This window comes from Cucurbita pepo, unplaced genomic scaffold (assembly GCF_002806865.2).
Source record: "Cucurbita pepo subsp. pepo cultivar mu-cu-16 unplaced genomic scaffold, ASM280686v2 Cp4.1_scaffold000451, whole genome shotgun sequence".
In the NCBI taxonomy this organism is placed as follows: Eukaryota; Viridiplantae; Streptophyta; class Magnoliopsida; order Cucurbitales; family Cucurbitaceae; genus Cucurbita; species Cucurbita pepo.
The window spans coordinates 1-16,781 of NW_019646681.1; the positions used below are offsets into that span (position 1 = coordinate 1).

Genomic DNA, 16,781 nt, shown 5'->3' on the forward strand with positions numbered 1-16,781 from the left:
ATTTTCTCCTATTCTAACACAACATCATAATATATGAGTTCCATCTTATTATAGTTTACTCATGAAATTTAATATTGAGTATTAGAATTTAGACATTTATTTAAACAACACGAAATTAACATTTTCATTTTATTTTATTTTATTTTTTACTGAGCAGTTAGGGAGTTTTAAAAAAATAAACGGCAGATATGGATTGGGCAAATCTATCAGAGACGGTTATCAAAGGAACGCGAAGCATGGGATTAGAAAACGAAATCCTGACCTTAATAGCTTTCTCCGGGTAGGCGGCGGTGGTGGCGGCGGCGGCGGTTGTTTCTTCAATGCAATCTTTTCCCAACGCTATGCCATCTGTTTTGGCTATGAGATTACCAGGCGAATCCTTCTCGTCCTTGGCGGCGTCGATTTCGCTGCAACTGTCGAAATTACCGCTCGAAGACGACGGAATCATCTCCGATGTAAATTCGCTCTCCGTCCAACTGATGCTATTACTACAGCTACAGATCGAGTTTCTTGCAGCGACAGCAATGACCGAGGAATCGGCGGAATCGGCGTGATCGTGGTCAGACGACGACGACGGCGGTTCTTTCTCATCGAGAAATTCCCGAAACGATTTCCAGCGTTTGGCGTTGGAATCAACGACATTCGATTTCTTCCAAAAGGATATGAGAATCAGTTTCCGCGAAATACTCCTGCGCAACGGAAACTGCTTAAATGCTCTGACAACAGCGTTGGACGCCTTTTGCAAAGTGGAGACCGCGGGGAGAGCGATTCTGGTGGAGGCAGTTGGAGGAGGTAATGATTTCGTTACGGAAGAATCTGTCCGTTTGAAATCGTTGTTGAGGAGAAATCGGACGGTTGTGGTGCAGCATTGGCTTCGTGGAAACGATCGGAAGCCATTAGAGGAGCAAGAGCTGAAATCGTCTTGAAGAAGAAAATCCTTGAGCTTGAAAGACGTAGGTTTCGCGGCGACGAGGCTCCAACTAGAAGAATCCACCAACGACGCCATTTCAAAATCAAATGGAACAGAGGAATTCAAGTTGCGAAATGATTTTGAAACAGAGAGAGAGAGAGAGAGAGAACAGAGAGAGAGAGAGAGAGAGAGAACAGAGGAGCAGAAATCAGAGAGACATGCAGTACTGGAGCATTAAAAGCACAATGGTGGATTGGTATATACAAAACAAACAACCAAAACTTCCATTAATTTTTTTTTTTTTTAAAATAAACAAATATATAATTATGCACTCCTCACACGCTCTGCCACGTGTGCACGCAGCACTTAATGATTATTATTACTATTTTTTTTTTTTTACTCTTTTTTGCCTTTTGTTGCTTTCTTCTTTTTATTATTACTTTTTTAATTTCAATTATAAAATAAAGAAAACACAGCGTCATAAATCAATTATATACCATATTATAAAAATGAGACGCTTTGAAAAAGACTAACTAGATGGAATAGGCCCAATTCCTGCATGCTGTGGCCTTCAATTTTGATGGGAATACAACAAAGAAGAGAGCCATCCAATATTTATATAAACATTCAATTATTGAACGAATCCTTTGACACTAATCTTTAAATTATTTGAGGGATTGGAATGGGTTGGAATGGATTGGACCTTGTGTTTCAATTTAGCCTAAATAGGCCCAACCAACCCCAAATATTAATTCCACGACGTATAGTTTCATGTTTAGTCTATTTTGCCGCCTTATACATAATTTGAACGATAAAGGCAAAATAGACAAAAATAGACAGTTAAATACAAAATAGCATCAAATTGTTAATCTTATTTTTTAGGAATGTGAATCATTTCTCAAGTGAGTGACCGATAATAATTCAAAAAGAAGTAATTTGTATTGTTCCAAATCATTTCTAAACATGTCTGAAATATAAGTTAGTTGACAATCGAGTAATATGCTAAATTAAATACATGATTCATCGTAAATAGCATGGTTAGAAGAGAGGTTAACCATGTACAAGTCAGCTCACCTGTTTTAGGCCATGTCAAACCATTAAACAAATAGTGTGTTGATGGTAAGAACTTGTCAATATATATATAATGGAGACAAAAACATCCCATGAGAAACATTTTTAATGAGTTTAACAAGCACTTTTACGCAGTCAATTCAACTGGGACTTGGGAGTCCAAAGTATTGGAATCTTTTGTATCCACATTTTTCACAAATGACCGCCTCACCCTTGGCCATTCTTTTCAATTCTTCGGGCCACGACCCCAAAACCGTCTAATCCTCTGTCTCTCACCACGCCTTCTACACGGAATGGATACGCCGTCTAACCGGCTTCTTTTTTATTTTATTTTTTAATTCCTTTCAGTTTCTTTTCTTAATGGATAAGCTTTTGACCTTTCGTTGAAAATAATGTTTCTCGTGGGATTAGTCTTCTAGAACTGTTGCTTTTATTTGTTTTTTTTTTTTTTTTTCNCTCTATCTACTTCTAAAAGCTCCACAATGACACATCATCATTTGTATCCACGTTGTCCCACCCCACGTCATCGCGTACGCAAAAACGAGGAGGAGAAAGCAGAGGTCCTTCCGCCATGCTGGCAAGCAACATGGGCATATTCGACAAAGCCTCATCGTCGACGTCATCCCGTTGATCAGGCTCCGCCTTTGGCTGACTCAAAATCACGTCGTCCTCTTCCCGACTCACATTGCACTCTTCATACTCACATTCTTTCGCCGCCTTCGCCGCCGCTTCTCTGATCACCGACGGATCATTACTCGATGGAATCGGAAACCGCCAAGCTGAGTCAGCAAAATTGAGACAAGCCGATTTTCCTCTCAACGCGAGTGCCGCAACGTCGTGTGCACGTGCCGCCATCTCAGCAGTTGGGTAAGTCCCGAGCCAAATCCTCGTCTTTTTATTCGGCTCCCTTAGCTCACACACCCATTTGCCTTTATTCCTTCGCCGCACTCCTCTGTACACTGGATGCCTCGTCTCCTTAAAAACCCGCCGACCAGCCCGCCGCTTTGGCCGGTTCGACGCCAGTATCACTTCCTCGTCGGAGTTAGCGACCACGTGGGGCGGCGTTCCGGCGTCCGACAGAGTGGACGAAGATTCCGACTTGCAATTATAATTACCATAATAAGGAATTGGATCAGAAAATTGGGTGAAGAAATCCATGGAATAGAAATTGAATTGAATTCAGAGAAATTGGAGGAGTTTTGATTTCAAGACTGAAAACAATGGCAGTGAGATGCTTAAATAGCTTCGGCTGCAGGGGATTCCAACACGTGGTACAAAGCACCCAAATCCACACGCAAAAACGCGACAAAACAAATCGCCTAATAATAATTAAAACCAAATTGGATATTTTAAAAACTTAATACATCCAATAAAATTGAGTTTAACCCTTTGTCCGGTTACTTTATTTAATTTATTAACATTTTTGTGGTGACGTGGCAGTTTAGTTAGAGACTAAGCTTAGTGCGTGTGAGCAACGCATGGATTCTGCGTGGGTTTCAAATCCGCACGTGAGACTTGACACCACAGTTTTAATGTCTTGTCTCAGTTTGACGACGTATGAAGTTATCAAATTTGATTATTTTTCGGTAAAAATATTTGTTTTCATAACTTATTAAATATAATCGTGGTTTAGTTTCTACACGTTTCATTAATTTATTAAAAAAGAAGAAGAAACGTTTGGCCTTGTATTAACTATAGCAATAACCTGATTTTATTATTTAAATAATAATAATAATAAAATCTGTTAGACGAACACGACTCTCCACAATGGTATGATATTGTCCACTTTGAGCATAAACTCTCATGGCTTTGCTTTGGGCTTCCCCAAAAGGCCTCATACCAATGGAGTTAGTATTCCTCACTTATAAACCCATGATCATTCCCTAAATTAGTCGATGTGGGACTTCCATCATCTAACAAAATCTACCATCAATTGTTGGAACTTAATTTAAAATTAAATTCTTAATAAAGAAAAACTCTATTTTAGTACATCTATTTAATATAGAAGGATTGAACTTCATATTGACATTTACGCTATTGTTTATATACATTATTTATATTGAACTAAAAAAATATAGAGGAAATTTAGAAAGAAAAAAAAAAGATAAATCCATTCTGATTGTAGTTTAAAAATTGATTGAAACTCATGTTAAATATATTAAATATGCTAACCCATTATTTAAGTAAAAAAAATCAAATTAAGGGGTGGGTGGTTAGTGGGCGTTCACACTCAGGCCTTTGACAGCTGTCTTACGGTTAGCCCACGGAGTCACGGGAAAAACGTGGGCTAAAATTTGAACAACAGTTAACTTGGGCTTCTACACGAGCCTTCTTGACTTGTTTGGGCCGTCGGGTTACCCGGTCAAGCCTAGGTCCACCCAAGAGATGGGATTTAACTGGTCGTTTCAAAAATGGCCACCCAATTTTATTTTATTTTTTTTAAATAATAGCGTCTCTAGATAATTAATAATAGCGTTTATATTAAATTGGGTGAGAACAAAACAGTTGAAAGAACATGCGTTAGATTGTAGAGTAATATCACTCTTGAAAGCTAGAAGTAGGTAGTTTGACCGTATCTCAATAAATTATAAGGATCATCAAGTGCCGAATATATATTTTGAATTACGATCCAAATCCTAGACATGGGTCTGTTACCATATGTTTAGGTTTAATCCAAATTAGTTTAGACAACCCAACTAAATTACTTTTCATTTTGTATAGGGTGCGTATAGGGTTTATTCACGTAATTTAAACCGACTCTCTTTAAACTTTACATTAGGCCGAAAATACTTGTAGCTTACTTCCCCACGGCTCGAGGAGGCTTAAACACTTGTACAAATGCTCAAGTTGATAACTCTAGGCTATAAGTAGGATGAAGACGTTCACTTTTTAAAATATTAGTCAAATGTGTGTCGTAGAAGGAAAAAAAAAAAAACTATTTATTCACCTGGGAAAACTAATTATTACAATCATTCTCATAATTATGATTTTAGAAGACGAGAATGCATATATGAGGTAAGGATTTAAATCGAAATTTTTTAATGACATGCGTTGGTGGAAAATTTTGAATTGACCATCTTAAACATGCCTTTAACTTATTAATATATGTTAATATTATTAAAATAATTCAAACTCATCATTCAAATTAAAATTGAATTCCGCTAATATTCTTTTAAGTACAAGCTATTCATTTAGTATTACTTTTTCTACTTTAATGTCAATTTAGTTCCAACTCTTATTATTATTATTAAGAATAGATATTTCCGACAGGCTTTTGTCGAGTGCGGCCACTGTCGTAAAAAGTTGAGATTTGAGGTCGGCAAAAATATATATATCTTATTTTTTCTCCACGCAAAAAGTTTGACAAAAGGGTTTTTAATATTATTTCATCCATTTATTATTGGGAGATATTTTATAGTTAATTTAGTTAAGGGGTCCCTTTATATTATGGTATAAATTATTGGTCACTAAAAATAAATTAAATTTTCATATATTTAATGCGATCTCATTCCCACCAAACCATAGGCAAGTAGTGGAGTATGTGAATGTTTACTGAAATTGGAGAAATTAAAATCATTAATTAATTCACACTTGGGTTTATAAATAAATAAAAAATTAATCCACTAAACCAAAACCACTTTTTCTAGTAAAAAAAAAAAAAACAATTTTTTTAAAAAATGAATCCATTTTATTTTTTAACATACATTAATTATATCATAAAAAATAGTTCCATAAACATTCCGCTCCATCGGAGTTGTCATCAGACAGCGGCGGAGAGTTCATTCTTGGCGGCGACACCATCATCCCCTCCGCCATGTCGGCCAGCAAACTTGGCATCCCAAAAATCTCCTCCTCATCCACGAACGACGCCGTATTACCACTATCTTCAATGTTAGTGCGGCAAGTCTCAACTTTGTTCAACGCATTGGCGGCGGCGGCGGCGGCAGCATTGCGTATGTCAAGCGGGGAGGTGGAGACAGGAACAGGATAGGAGGCAACAGAGGAGGGGAAGTTAAGGATGGCTTGATCACCTCGGAGAGCGAGAGCGGCAACGTCGTAAGCTGTGGCAGCCATCTCGGGTGTCGGAAATGTACCGAGCCATATGCGTGTCGTCTTACGTGGCTCCCGGATCTCCGACACCCATTTTCCACCCCTGCACCGAATTCCTCTGTACAAAGGATGCTTCTTGGTCGATGAAGATGAGGCAGAAGAGGAAGTCAAAGAAGCCATGACAGAATTACATTTTTAAATAAAGAATTTTTATTTATTGAATATTAATTTTGGATTCCGTTTAGATTAAATGGAATCAGAACTGGTTTACCTATATGAAATTGATTCGTTATTGAATAAATATATCAATCTTAACTATAAATTTAAATTTATAATCAATTTCTTATTAAAAGAATATTTTGAACACTTCAATCAATAAATATACATATATAAGAAATGAATAATTAAAAAATTAGTAAAATTATATATTGTTTAAATTTTAAAAAGATAATTATAAATCCTAATAAAATAGTTAAAATATAAATAAATAAATAAATAAAAACTTGTTATTTGAAATAAAAATAAAATAAAATCTAACAGAACCACCCGACTATAAGTTTTTATATGACCCAATCAAATATAACTGTTATTTGAAATTCAAAATCTAACTGCCTATCATAATTTTTACTATAAAATAAAGACTGCCCAGTAACTTTATCTTTACCCAATAACCTTATCCCTTCCTCCCCACAATCTTTTTTTTCTTTGGAGAATGGCGGGTGGAGTTATGGTGGTTTCAGAGACAGGAAAAAATTATCCAGGAAAATTTACCTGGAAAGTGTTTTATACCTGCTTCATTGCAGCCTCTGGCGGGTTAATTTTTGGATATGATTTGGGTATCTCAGGTAATTTAATAATTCCATTTTTTTTTTCTTTCTTTTAATTAATAATTATAATACAATAATAATCATAATAATGGGTGTTTGTCTTGGTTTTGTTCAGGTGGAGTGACCTCCATGGATTCATTCTTATCCAAGTTTTTCCCAGCCGTATACGAAAAAGAAACATCCACAGATCCATCCAATAATCAATACTGTAAATTTGACAGTCAAATTTTGACTCTTTTTACCTCCTCCCTTTATCTGGCGGCTCTCGTCTCCTCCCTGGTGGCCGCCACCGTCAGTCGAAAGTGTGGCCGTCGAATTACGATGCTCATGGGCGGCATTCTGTTTCTCGCCGGTGCTCTTCTCAACGGCTTTGCTCAAACCGTTTCCATGCTCATCGCCGGCCGCTTACTTCTCGGTTTCGGCATTGGTTGCGCTAATCAGGTTTCTAATATAACCCTTTTGCTCGCAAAAATCAAATTATATTCGAACTGGATGATCGTGATTCCTAACAATATTCTTATTTTGTTTTGCAGTCGGTGCCAATTTATCTATCCGAAATGGCGCCTTATAAATACAGAGGATCTCTCAACAATCTCTTTCAACTCATGATCACAATTGGCATTCTAATAGCCAACGTTCTCAACTACGCCTTCTCGTTGATCCCCGGAGGTTGGGGTTGGAGGCTCAGCCTTGGAGGAGCCATGGTCCCAGCCATGATCATAATTTTCGGCTCCATGACCCTCACCGACACCCCGAGCTCTCTAATCGAGCGTGACCGCCACGACGAGGCCAAGGAGCTTCTCAAGAAAGTTCGAGGAGTCGACGACGTAGACGCCGAGCTAGCCGATTTGGTGGCAGCTAGGGACGCATCAAAGCAAGTGAAGAACCAATGGAGTGCATTGTTCAAAAGAAAATATAGGCCACAGCTTGCAATGGCAATAGCCATCCCATTTTTTCAGCAATTGACTGGAATCAATGTCATCACTTTCTATGCTCCTGTTTTGTTTAAAACACTTGGATTTGGAAACTCTGCCTCTTTAATCTCCGCCATGATTACTGGAACAGTCAATTGCCTCTCCACCGTTGTCTCCATTTTTCTTGTTGATAAATTTGGGAGAAGGGTTCTTTTCCTTGAAGGTGGTACTCAAATGTTCATATCTCAAGTTGTGGTTACGGCTATGATCGCTTACAAGTTCGGCATCGACGGGGTCGCCGGGGAATTGTCGAAGGAGTATGCCGGGGCAGTGGTGTTGTTCATATGCATATACACTGCAGGGTTTGCTTGGTCATGGGGGCCTTTGGGATGGTTGGTTCCAAGTGAAATATTTTCTCTAGAGGTTCGATCGGCCCTTCAAAGTGTGAACGTTTCGGTGAATATGATCTTCACTTTTGTGGTTGCTCAAGTGTTCACGGCTATGCTGTGCCACATGAAATTTGGGATGTTCATATTTTTTGCTTTCTTCGTGGTGGTGATGAGCATATTCATATATAAGTATCTGCCGGAGACAAAGGGTGTGCCTATTGAAGAGATGACTCTTGTTTGGCAGAAACATCCGTATTGGGGAAAATATGTGAGCCAAGATCAAACTCAAACTCAGGCAACTGAAACCCCACATGCCTCTTCGGATTAGAATTTTTTGAAGTGGGTTTGGTTTGAAATTCTTTTGTTTCTATTGCTTTTTTGATTCATGTTTATTCATTAGTTCAATAGGTTTAGGGGATAGGTTAGATTTTGGATTAGGGTTTAGGGTTTGTTTCCTCTTCTTAGCTCTGTTCAGAGTAATAATTTCTTTCAATTTACATGATTTTTCTTTTTAATCGTTGTTTTTTATCCTTTTAAATGGGATATTCTTTAAAAATATATATATATATATATATATTCTTTCCATGAGGCATTTGGGGACCCTGATAACTTATGCTCAAAGTAGACAATATCATACAATTGTGGAAAGTCATTTTTATCTAACATGGTATCAAAGTCATGCCAGTAAAACAATGACTAAGACTCCAAAAGAGGAGTTGACGTCCTCTATATTCACATTGTGAAGGAGTTCGATTTGGAATCGTTTGTAAAATTTGGTTAAAAATTCTAACGTTGTCTTTAAGATAAAATATAGTGGTTGTTTTTGTTACAATTTCATACACCCTCGAAAATTCAATTTTATTCTTGGATTTGGTGTTGTTTTTTGGAAATTAATGTGTTACTCGACCATGGTTTTAGAACATTGAAATCATATCTCGTTTCCATAAAAGAATACGTTATAATCATATCTATAACACATTAATTCTGTTGTTAAAGTTTGAATCTTTTAACACACTATAATTATTTGATTCAATTTATCTTTTAAGGATCTCTAATAGACTGTTCATATTTCTTATTTCACTCGAATTCAAGTAGCGAGTTAGAGGAAGACTTGATATGATTCGATACGAACAAGGCGTGATGTCCCGTTGATTCTATTAAGGTAATTTCATATGAAGATATCATAATATATAAATAAAAAGACAATGAGAAAGTAAAAGGAAAACGGCGTGGGTCCAAAGCCATCATTCCCGGAATTTAACAAGTGGGAAATAAGCCAAGCATAGCATCAGCCATGCATGAATACGCGGTTTATTTTCAGAAAATTATAACTCTTATCTAATGACTATATTGTAATTAATTTATTTTAACCTTGTTTTAATGCTCATTAATGTGTTGATTCATAAATTAAAGTGGAATTTTGTAGGCTATAAATACGGCCATGACCCTAATAACTTCTTCACAGTCACCCATTTCAGATTTGGTCTTTCTTAGAAATCCCTCTCTGTTTCTTTCTGGGTGTCCAATTTCATAATCCCCCTTCAAAAAACTTGCTTCCGACAATGTCTGCTTCTTCTGTTCCTCTACTTTCCGACCAACCAAATAGTCCGACAACTAATCATTCACTTACAGCTCCTCTGATCTCCGAAAACCCAACCATTTCAACGACAGTAGCAGACAAATATCCATTTCTCTGTCTTGTTCTCTCGGAGTGCAAATCTATAGCCCACGTCGCTCTTCCGATGATTTTTGTCGGATTTTTTATGTACTCTCGTTCCATGATTTCCATGTTGTTCCTCGGCCAGTTGGGCGATTTGTCCTTGGCCGGCGGTTCGCTGGCAATTGGGTTTGCTAATATCACTGGCTACTCTGTTCTGTCTGGATTGGCTTCTGGCATGGAGCCCATCTGCGGCCAAGCTTTTGGGGCTAAAAGATTCAAACTTTTGGGCCTTGCCCTTCAAAGAACAGTCATTCTTCTTCTCCTTTCTTCAATACCCATTTCGTTTTTGTGGCTCAATATGAAGAAAATTCTGATCTTTTGTGGACAAGAGGATGATATTGCCAATGAAGCTCATTCCTTCATCCTCTGTTCTATCCCTGATTTAATTGCTCTGTCTTTTCTTCACCCTTTACGAATTTACCTTCGTTGTCAATCAATTAACCTCCCTCTCACTTACTGCGTTGCATTGTCAGTTCTTTTTCACGTTCCAATTAATTACCTTCTCGTCTCTGTTCTCGATTTGGGAATTCACGGCGTCGCTTTGGGAGCTGTGTGGACGAACTTCAACCTCGTCGGATCGGTGATTATTTTCATCCTCGTCTTCGGCGTGTACAAGAATTCCTGGCCGGGATTCTCGTCGGAGTGTTTGAAGGAGTGGAAGTCGCTTCTTAGGTTAGCAATTCCAAGCTGTATTTCGGTTTGTTTGGAATGGTGGTGGTACGAAATCATGATTATGCTAAGTGGGTTCATGATGAATCCTCAATCAACAGTGGCTTCCATGGGGATTTTGATTCAAACCACAGCTTTAATCTACATTTTCCCATCGTCACTAAGCGTTGGAGTTTCAACAAGAGTTGGAAACGAATTGGGAGCAAACCAACCAAACAGAGCCAAATTAGCCGCCATTGTTGGGCTCTGTTTCAGCTTCTTCTTTGGCCTTTCAGCATTGGTATTCGCTTTCAAAGTTCGAAAACTGTGGGCCACAATGTTCACGAATGACACAGAAATCATAGAATTGACATCGCTAGTCCTCCCAATCATCGGACTTTGCGAGCTGGGGAACTGCCCACAGACGACAACCTGCGGGGTTTTGAGAGGGACAGCGAGGCCAACATTGGGAGCGAATATAAATTTGGTGTGTTTTTACATGGTGGGAATGCCGATTGCGATATGGTTGAGCTTCTACGGCGGGTGGGACTTCAAAGGACTGTGGATTGGGCTGCTGGCGGCGCAGGCCTCATGTGCAATGGCGATGCTCATGGCGCTGGCTCGGACCAATTGGGAAGAACAGGCCGAGAGGGCTCAGGAGTTGACTAGAACCGGTCCGTTGGAGATTGAAAATGGTGAGGATGTCGAACAAAATGAGACATTTGAGAATGATGACGACAGAAATGGACGTTTGAATTCAATGGTTGAAAGCGATTTGGAAGTGTGATGTGAAGAAGCCCATCAATGAAGACGGGTGGATTTAGGAAGTTTGCTACAATCTTTTTTTTTGTTTTTTTTTAATGTCGTGTTTTTTTTTTCTCTCCGGTTTTGGGTACACAAATCGAGTTTGTGTCATTTTGTATAGGGTCCAAAGAGGAGGAGAAAGGTGCATCGTTGATAGGCGAACAGAGAACCAATTTTATTAATCGTGTTATCGTCGGTAACATTATGAATATAAATTGAGTTGCTTTCTAGTTTCTTCCATAAGTGTTGTTTATTTAGATGAGGTGTGTAATGGTTGTGCTCGTGGAATATGTTAGTGTAGTTAGGGTTTTATGTTGGTATAAGTTCTTAAATAAGTACAGGTAAGTAAACTGAGATTATTGAATATGAGATTTTTGGCAAACATGTTAAGTTTGGACACTAATTAAAAGAGACTGTTTAAACGGGTATCAGGGTAGTAAAGCTGGGAAAGACGTTGTAGTTGAGGTGATACTCCCAATGATAGTGATCTGGCTACATGCACGAGAATCCGGAAAAATAGAGTCGATACAAGAAATTGTTTACTAATTTGAACAATATTTGTCTGATCCAAAACACGCTATCTGAATGTGTGTCTCTGATAGAAACACATCATGATAGCATTAATGTAGCTTTGAAGAAACGGATTCTTTTACCAAATTTAGGTCCCAATTTTCAAAAACATGCAACCGAATACGCTCTCGTATAGTTGACTAAATAAACTTCACGATTTTTCGCTATCCCTTCCACTTGACACTTTGTTCTTCAATAGTGTCTCTAGCTACTCTCCCCACATTGTTTTTGCTGTTTGTTTTTTATTTTTTATTTTTTTTTTGTTTATATATACATAAAACACAATTTTGTCATTCAAAAATGGTAACGAAAGCCACTTGTTTAACCAACATCAAAACAATAATAATAAAAAAAAAATATAATTTAATAAGAATAATTAAATTTGTCTAGCAAGAAATTGACCCGATCTTAGATTTATAAGCGTGTAAATGAATGTTATTAAATTGAAAGAGATCTTTTAAGATTAATATTCGAAAAAGATGCCAAATGAAACACATGATATATGAGAAGATATTGTTAAAGGCAAGCGTTTCGGTAAATAAAGTAAGAAAAAAAAGTATATATAAGCATTATTTACTAAGTCGAGTCACACATGAATCATCCGCTGTCAAATCGCGGTATCAAAATGTGTATTTCACAAATGTAAAAAGAAAAAAAAAAAAATTATTATTTATCGTGNTGAGTTTCCATATTCCAACAGCCGATATTGATTCTAAAAATGGAAAATAAAACAATTTATTGGAAGTTGGCCGGCAAATATTTGTTCCTAAATTTGTCTTGTATTATGTCTCAAATTCTGTACCACGTGGCGTACCAATATCAATTCTTTATTTACTTTCATTTTTTCTTATGTATTTCCTTTCCAACTTTTAGGCTTAAAATAATTAATAAATCAAACCTCCTTAACCATGATCAATAATTTAATCTCTTTTGTTCTTTTTTTAATCTAAGTTTCACGTGAAACTTTTAAAGGTTTAATCAAATAATATTTAAGAAATATATATCCATGATTAATTTAATGTGAACTTAAATGACGAAATATAACTCTCATTTATAAAATCTTGTGAAATTAAGCTTAGACGTGTTACTCAGAGATTAATTACCTCAAAACTGGTAAAAAAAAAATATTTGATTTATTTAATATTAATTACTTTTGTTTTATATATTGTCATTCCCGTTCTAAAGACTAAACCATTATTTACATCTTCTTAAATTCCCAAATAGCCCTCATCCAATGCAATTTGGGCCCATAACGATTGGCCCAAATATTTTTAGAACGAGTGATTGGGCCTCGCCAGCCGAGCCCAATTAAAAATGGATACCATCTGCAGCAGGCAGCCGGTAGCCGGTAGCTGAAGCCCCCGATCTGCGACCGCCCAAAACCTTTGGTTCTCGAAAAACCGTGCTGAAGTTTGAAGAAGGAATCCTCCATTTCAGTAACTTGTTGAAGAAGGAGAACGGAAGAGTTGGAAATGGCGGCGAAGGAACAATTCGAAGAGGAGGAGAAGAAAAGGAAGGGAAACTTTTGGATATGGATGGTATTGTCAGTGATTTTTAGGATCGTTATGATATATTTTCCCAATCTGAATCTGTCCTCTCGCCCCGAAGTCTCCACACCTCTAACCAGCATTCATCGACGTATTTTACTCACTTTTCTTTTGAGATTCTAGCTATGATTGGTTTCTAGCTTAGTTTATGCTCATGATATCTTGTTGATTGTTAAATGTCTTGCAGTAGCTGAGGGCTATTGGTTAAAGCAGTCGTCAATGTCTCCCTATGCAGGTTTCCTTGTTTTCCTTTCGTTATCAATTCAAATGTTGCTTCTGAAGCTGGCTGATTGTAGATGGTTATCTTATAATTTTGAGAATTTGGTTATTTTTCTGAGCAGGATCTATGTACCATGGCTCTCCTCTGTTACTGTCTCTTCTAGGGCCACTGACTGTCAGAAGGTAGAAACCAACCTCCAAAAGAAATGTAACATTGTACTTCAATGGAGGCTTTTTTTTCTCCTTGTTGGTTTAACAGGTGTCTGTGTTTTGTATTTATAATGGCTAAGAACCTGAAGCTGATTAGTTTTTCGTTTCTTCTATCGTTTTTCTTATTGCATACTTAAATTGAAGAGTTTGAAGCCCGTGAAAATGAATTTGGTAACTTCAGAATTTCTGAATTACTAGGATCCTGAGCTTGCAAGTGCTCGGAGTATAATGCCTAAGTTTGGTGTGTTTTCTGACATTCAATAATAGTTGTATTTTTGTGATGCAGAATTGAAGGGCAACCAGACCATCTTTTATGCAGGTGAATTTTGAATTCTTTTTTTGTTCGCCCCTAAGATTGATTTATGCACTTTTAAGGTTGTTATCAATGGTTTGAAAGTGAATGGGTTTCAGTGAAGTCCAATTTTTTTTAGCATTTCTGTTGTGCACTTNTCAATGGTTTGAAAGTGAATGGGTTTCAGTGAAGTCCAATTTCTTTTAGCATTTCTGCTGTGCATTTTTTGTACTTAAATTATTTGTGATTTCTTCAAGGCCTAAGATTTTCATTAATTAATGATAGTTCTGTTATTTATTCAGGCTGTTAATATAAATGTATTGTTGCATAGTTTTGCTTTTGTGGTTGCAGATGTTCTGAGTGCATTGCTTATTCGTGCAGTCGGTCAGAATCTTCAGAGGGCATATTATCGGAATTTGAGATTGCTGAAGGTTAACCTATCAAAAAACTCAGGTACTTGACATGCGATTGAAAATTATGCATATGATGAAATTAATTGTCATCTTGCATTTCTCTTATAAGGTTGGGTTCTTACGCTGAAGTAATTTGTATTGATTTTTCCTCTGCTCACTTTGTAAATTTCTGTTGCATTCTCTGTACTCCTTTCGTTTGAAACTTGTTTCTGGTTATACAAATATCACAGAAAGCCATTATTTGCTTGAAATGAAAACTCCCCTGAAACTGAATAAGATGTTGGCCCTCAGACTCTCATCTATTCTTGTTCTATAATCTTCTTGTTTCTGAATAAATGAAGTAAGTTTAAGATGCAATCTAATGCCTTTGGATATAGGTTTCCTTTGAACTGTTGAAGCATGATACAGAAATCAGCTACTCAGCATGGTGCTGATCTGAGATGTATTAAACCTTGTATAGAAGATGATATAGTGTTCAATGCCCAATTGAGTTCATATATAACTCGTACATTCAGACAACTATCTCAATTTGAATGGATGTGGTTAGTGGACTTTAGAATTGAAATCCTTTCTACATAAGAGAAGCGCAAAATTGCAGTTTCACTATCTAGTTATATTTGTCTTGACCTATATGATTACTGTAGATTCTTTCTAAGTGATAGAGCTGGGAAGTGAGGACTTGGAAATCACTTATTAGGTTGATTTAGCAATACGGATATTCAATTCTTACTGTTGGTTTATGTTTGTGATGTTTTTCATAGTTAGATTTATTGGCTATAATTATATTTTAATTATTTGTATAAGTTTTTTCCTTTTTACGTATTAGACCTTTTTTTTCCCTTAAAAAAATTTCCCTTATAACTATTGTAAGTAAATGAGAATTGACAATTATATTATTCCATAGAAATTGATATTTCACACTTACAAAGGGAGAAATTGGGAGAAATACATGAAAACATGGTCTTTTTGGTTGCTGTAGTAATAATAATATTTTTTAAGGAAACAGAAATTTCATTGATGAATATAAAATTACGAAGGGGAAAGCTCTGTTTTCTGGATGACTTCATTATAGATCTGGATTGTCTTATAGTTGTATGTCATTGTCATTCACATGAGAACTGCCTTTCGAGTTGGATTTCAACTTACTTGTTTGAATGCTACATTCCTTTCTTTTATTGGCTTCTGACTAATGTCATTATTTGTTTAATGTTAGCAGAGTTCTTCCCAGCTGGAGATATTGCTTCTCTTGTGTACCTGTGGAATCCTTTCACAATTGTTGCATGTGTGGGTTTGTCCACATCTCCAATCGAAAATCTAGCCATTGTGCTTACGCTCTATGGAGCATCTAAAGGCAAGAAATTAGCAATCTTTGCTTTGTAATGACAATCTTTTTTCTTCCGCCTTCTGAAAAAGCATAATTTATAGACAAGAGTCATACACGTGAATTTCACCAAAACTTCAAAGGTTTGCTGTTCATATTGAAGCACCAGCAAATTGACATTTTTCATACCACCATTACACTGATTGCATGTTTTTGTTACTGAAAATATACATTTATTTTTGTTATGATTTTCTTTTTGGTTATTTTGAACCATTCATTTGATAAGATGCATCTAATGTAGTACAGGACAAGTTCCATTGGCTGCTTTTGGATTTGTGGTGGCGACTCATCTATCTCTTTATCCTATAATTCTTATAATTCCGGTATGATTGTTCTGTCTTGGGTGTTTGTAAGACAATATATAATTTGCTTGCTCATGGATTCTTCTAATATAGTTGCTATGTTCTCCTTCTTCCCCCCAGGTAGTCCTTCTACTAGGTAATGGCTTAGATGCTCCTCCTAGGAAATTGTTCTTGCAAAGGAGTAGTAGTAGAGTTGTTGTGGGACCTTCACGTGATAGCTGTAGCCAGCAGGAGGAAGTGATCAATCAGTCTGAAGTACCAAATGGTTTCTCATTGAGACCAGTCATGTATTTCTTATTATGGGTTTCTTTATTTTCTGTGTATCTGCTGCTTCTCTGTGGCGTATCTCTTAAACAATTTGGTGGACTCTGGGAGATGTTTAGAAGGTATGGATTTTTTATTTAGAACTTTCTGCCATATATTTATTAATGTACCCGTTGACACTTCGCATTTCTCATACCAAAATGAACATATGCCTACTTCACCCAGTACACAAGTGCGATTGTGATAGGTC

At 36.9% G+C, this 16,781-nt stretch overlaps 6 protein-coding genes across 6 annotated transcripts in view; 3 read left to right on the forward strand and 3 right to left on the reverse strand.

The window, feature by feature from the left end:
• Positions 1-262: 262 nt before the first annotated feature.
• On the reverse strand, positions 263-1,006 carry LOC111785327 (the record flags this gene model as incomplete). Its single annotated transcript, XM_023665735.1, has 1 exon — positions 263-1,006. A coding segment is annotated over exon 1 (744 nt), but the record flags the coding sequence as incomplete, so codon positions are not given.
• Positions 1,007-2,444: 1,438 nt separating this feature from the next.
• Positions 2,445-3,169, reverse strand: LOC111785330 (dehydration-responsive element-binding protein 1E-like). The gene has a single exon (XM_023665738.1). The coding sequence runs from the start codon at positions 3,137-3,139 to the stop codon at positions 2,450-2,452; it is 690 nt and encodes a 229-aa protein (XP_023521506.1). The 5' UTR covers positions 3,140-3,169; the 3' UTR covers positions 2,445-2,449.
• A 2,526-nt stretch (positions 3,170-5,695) lies between these two features.
• LOC111785329 (ethylene-responsive transcription factor ERF026-like) lies at positions 5,696-6,211 on the reverse strand. The gene has a single exon (XM_023665737.1). It carries the CDS (start codon positions 6,209-6,211, stop codon positions 5,696-5,698), a length of 516 nt encoding a protein of 171 aa, XP_023521505.1.
• A 532-nt stretch (positions 6,212-6,743) lies between these two features.
• On the forward strand, positions 6,744-11,320 carry LOC111785328 (sugar transport protein 12-like). Its single transcript, XM_023665736.1, has 4 exons — positions 6,744-6,876; positions 6,974-7,299; positions 7,392-8,429; positions 11,215-11,320. Exons 1-4 carry the CDS (start codon positions 6,744-6,746, stop codon positions 11,314-11,316), a joined length of 1,599 nt encoding a protein of 532 aa, XP_023521504.1. The 3' UTR covers positions 11,317-11,320.
• Positions 11,321-13,260: 1,940 nt separating this feature from the next.
• Positions 13,261-16,771, forward strand: LOC111785331 (phosphatidylinositol glycan anchor biosynthesis class U protein-like). Its single transcript, XM_023665739.1, has 8 exons — positions 13,261-13,541; positions 13,638-13,685; positions 13,792-13,852; positions 14,166-14,198; positions 14,503-14,624; positions 15,801-15,935; positions 16,212-16,288; positions 16,388-16,771. Exons 1-8 carry the CDS (start codon positions 13,376-13,378, stop codon positions 16,670-16,672), a joined length of 927 nt encoding a protein of 308 aa, XP_023521507.1. The 5' UTR covers positions 13,261-13,375; the 3' UTR covers positions 16,673-16,771.
• The window catches only part of LOC111785332 (phosphatidylinositol glycan anchor biosynthesis class U protein-like), a 13,546-nt gene continuing 10,993 nt past the window's right edge, over positions 14,229-16,781 (forward strand). The window contains exon 1 of the mRNA XM_023665740.1: positions 14,229-14,328. The gene's annotated coding sequence lies outside the window, so the exon portion shown is untranslated. The remainder of the gene's footprint in view (positions 14,329-16,781) is intronic.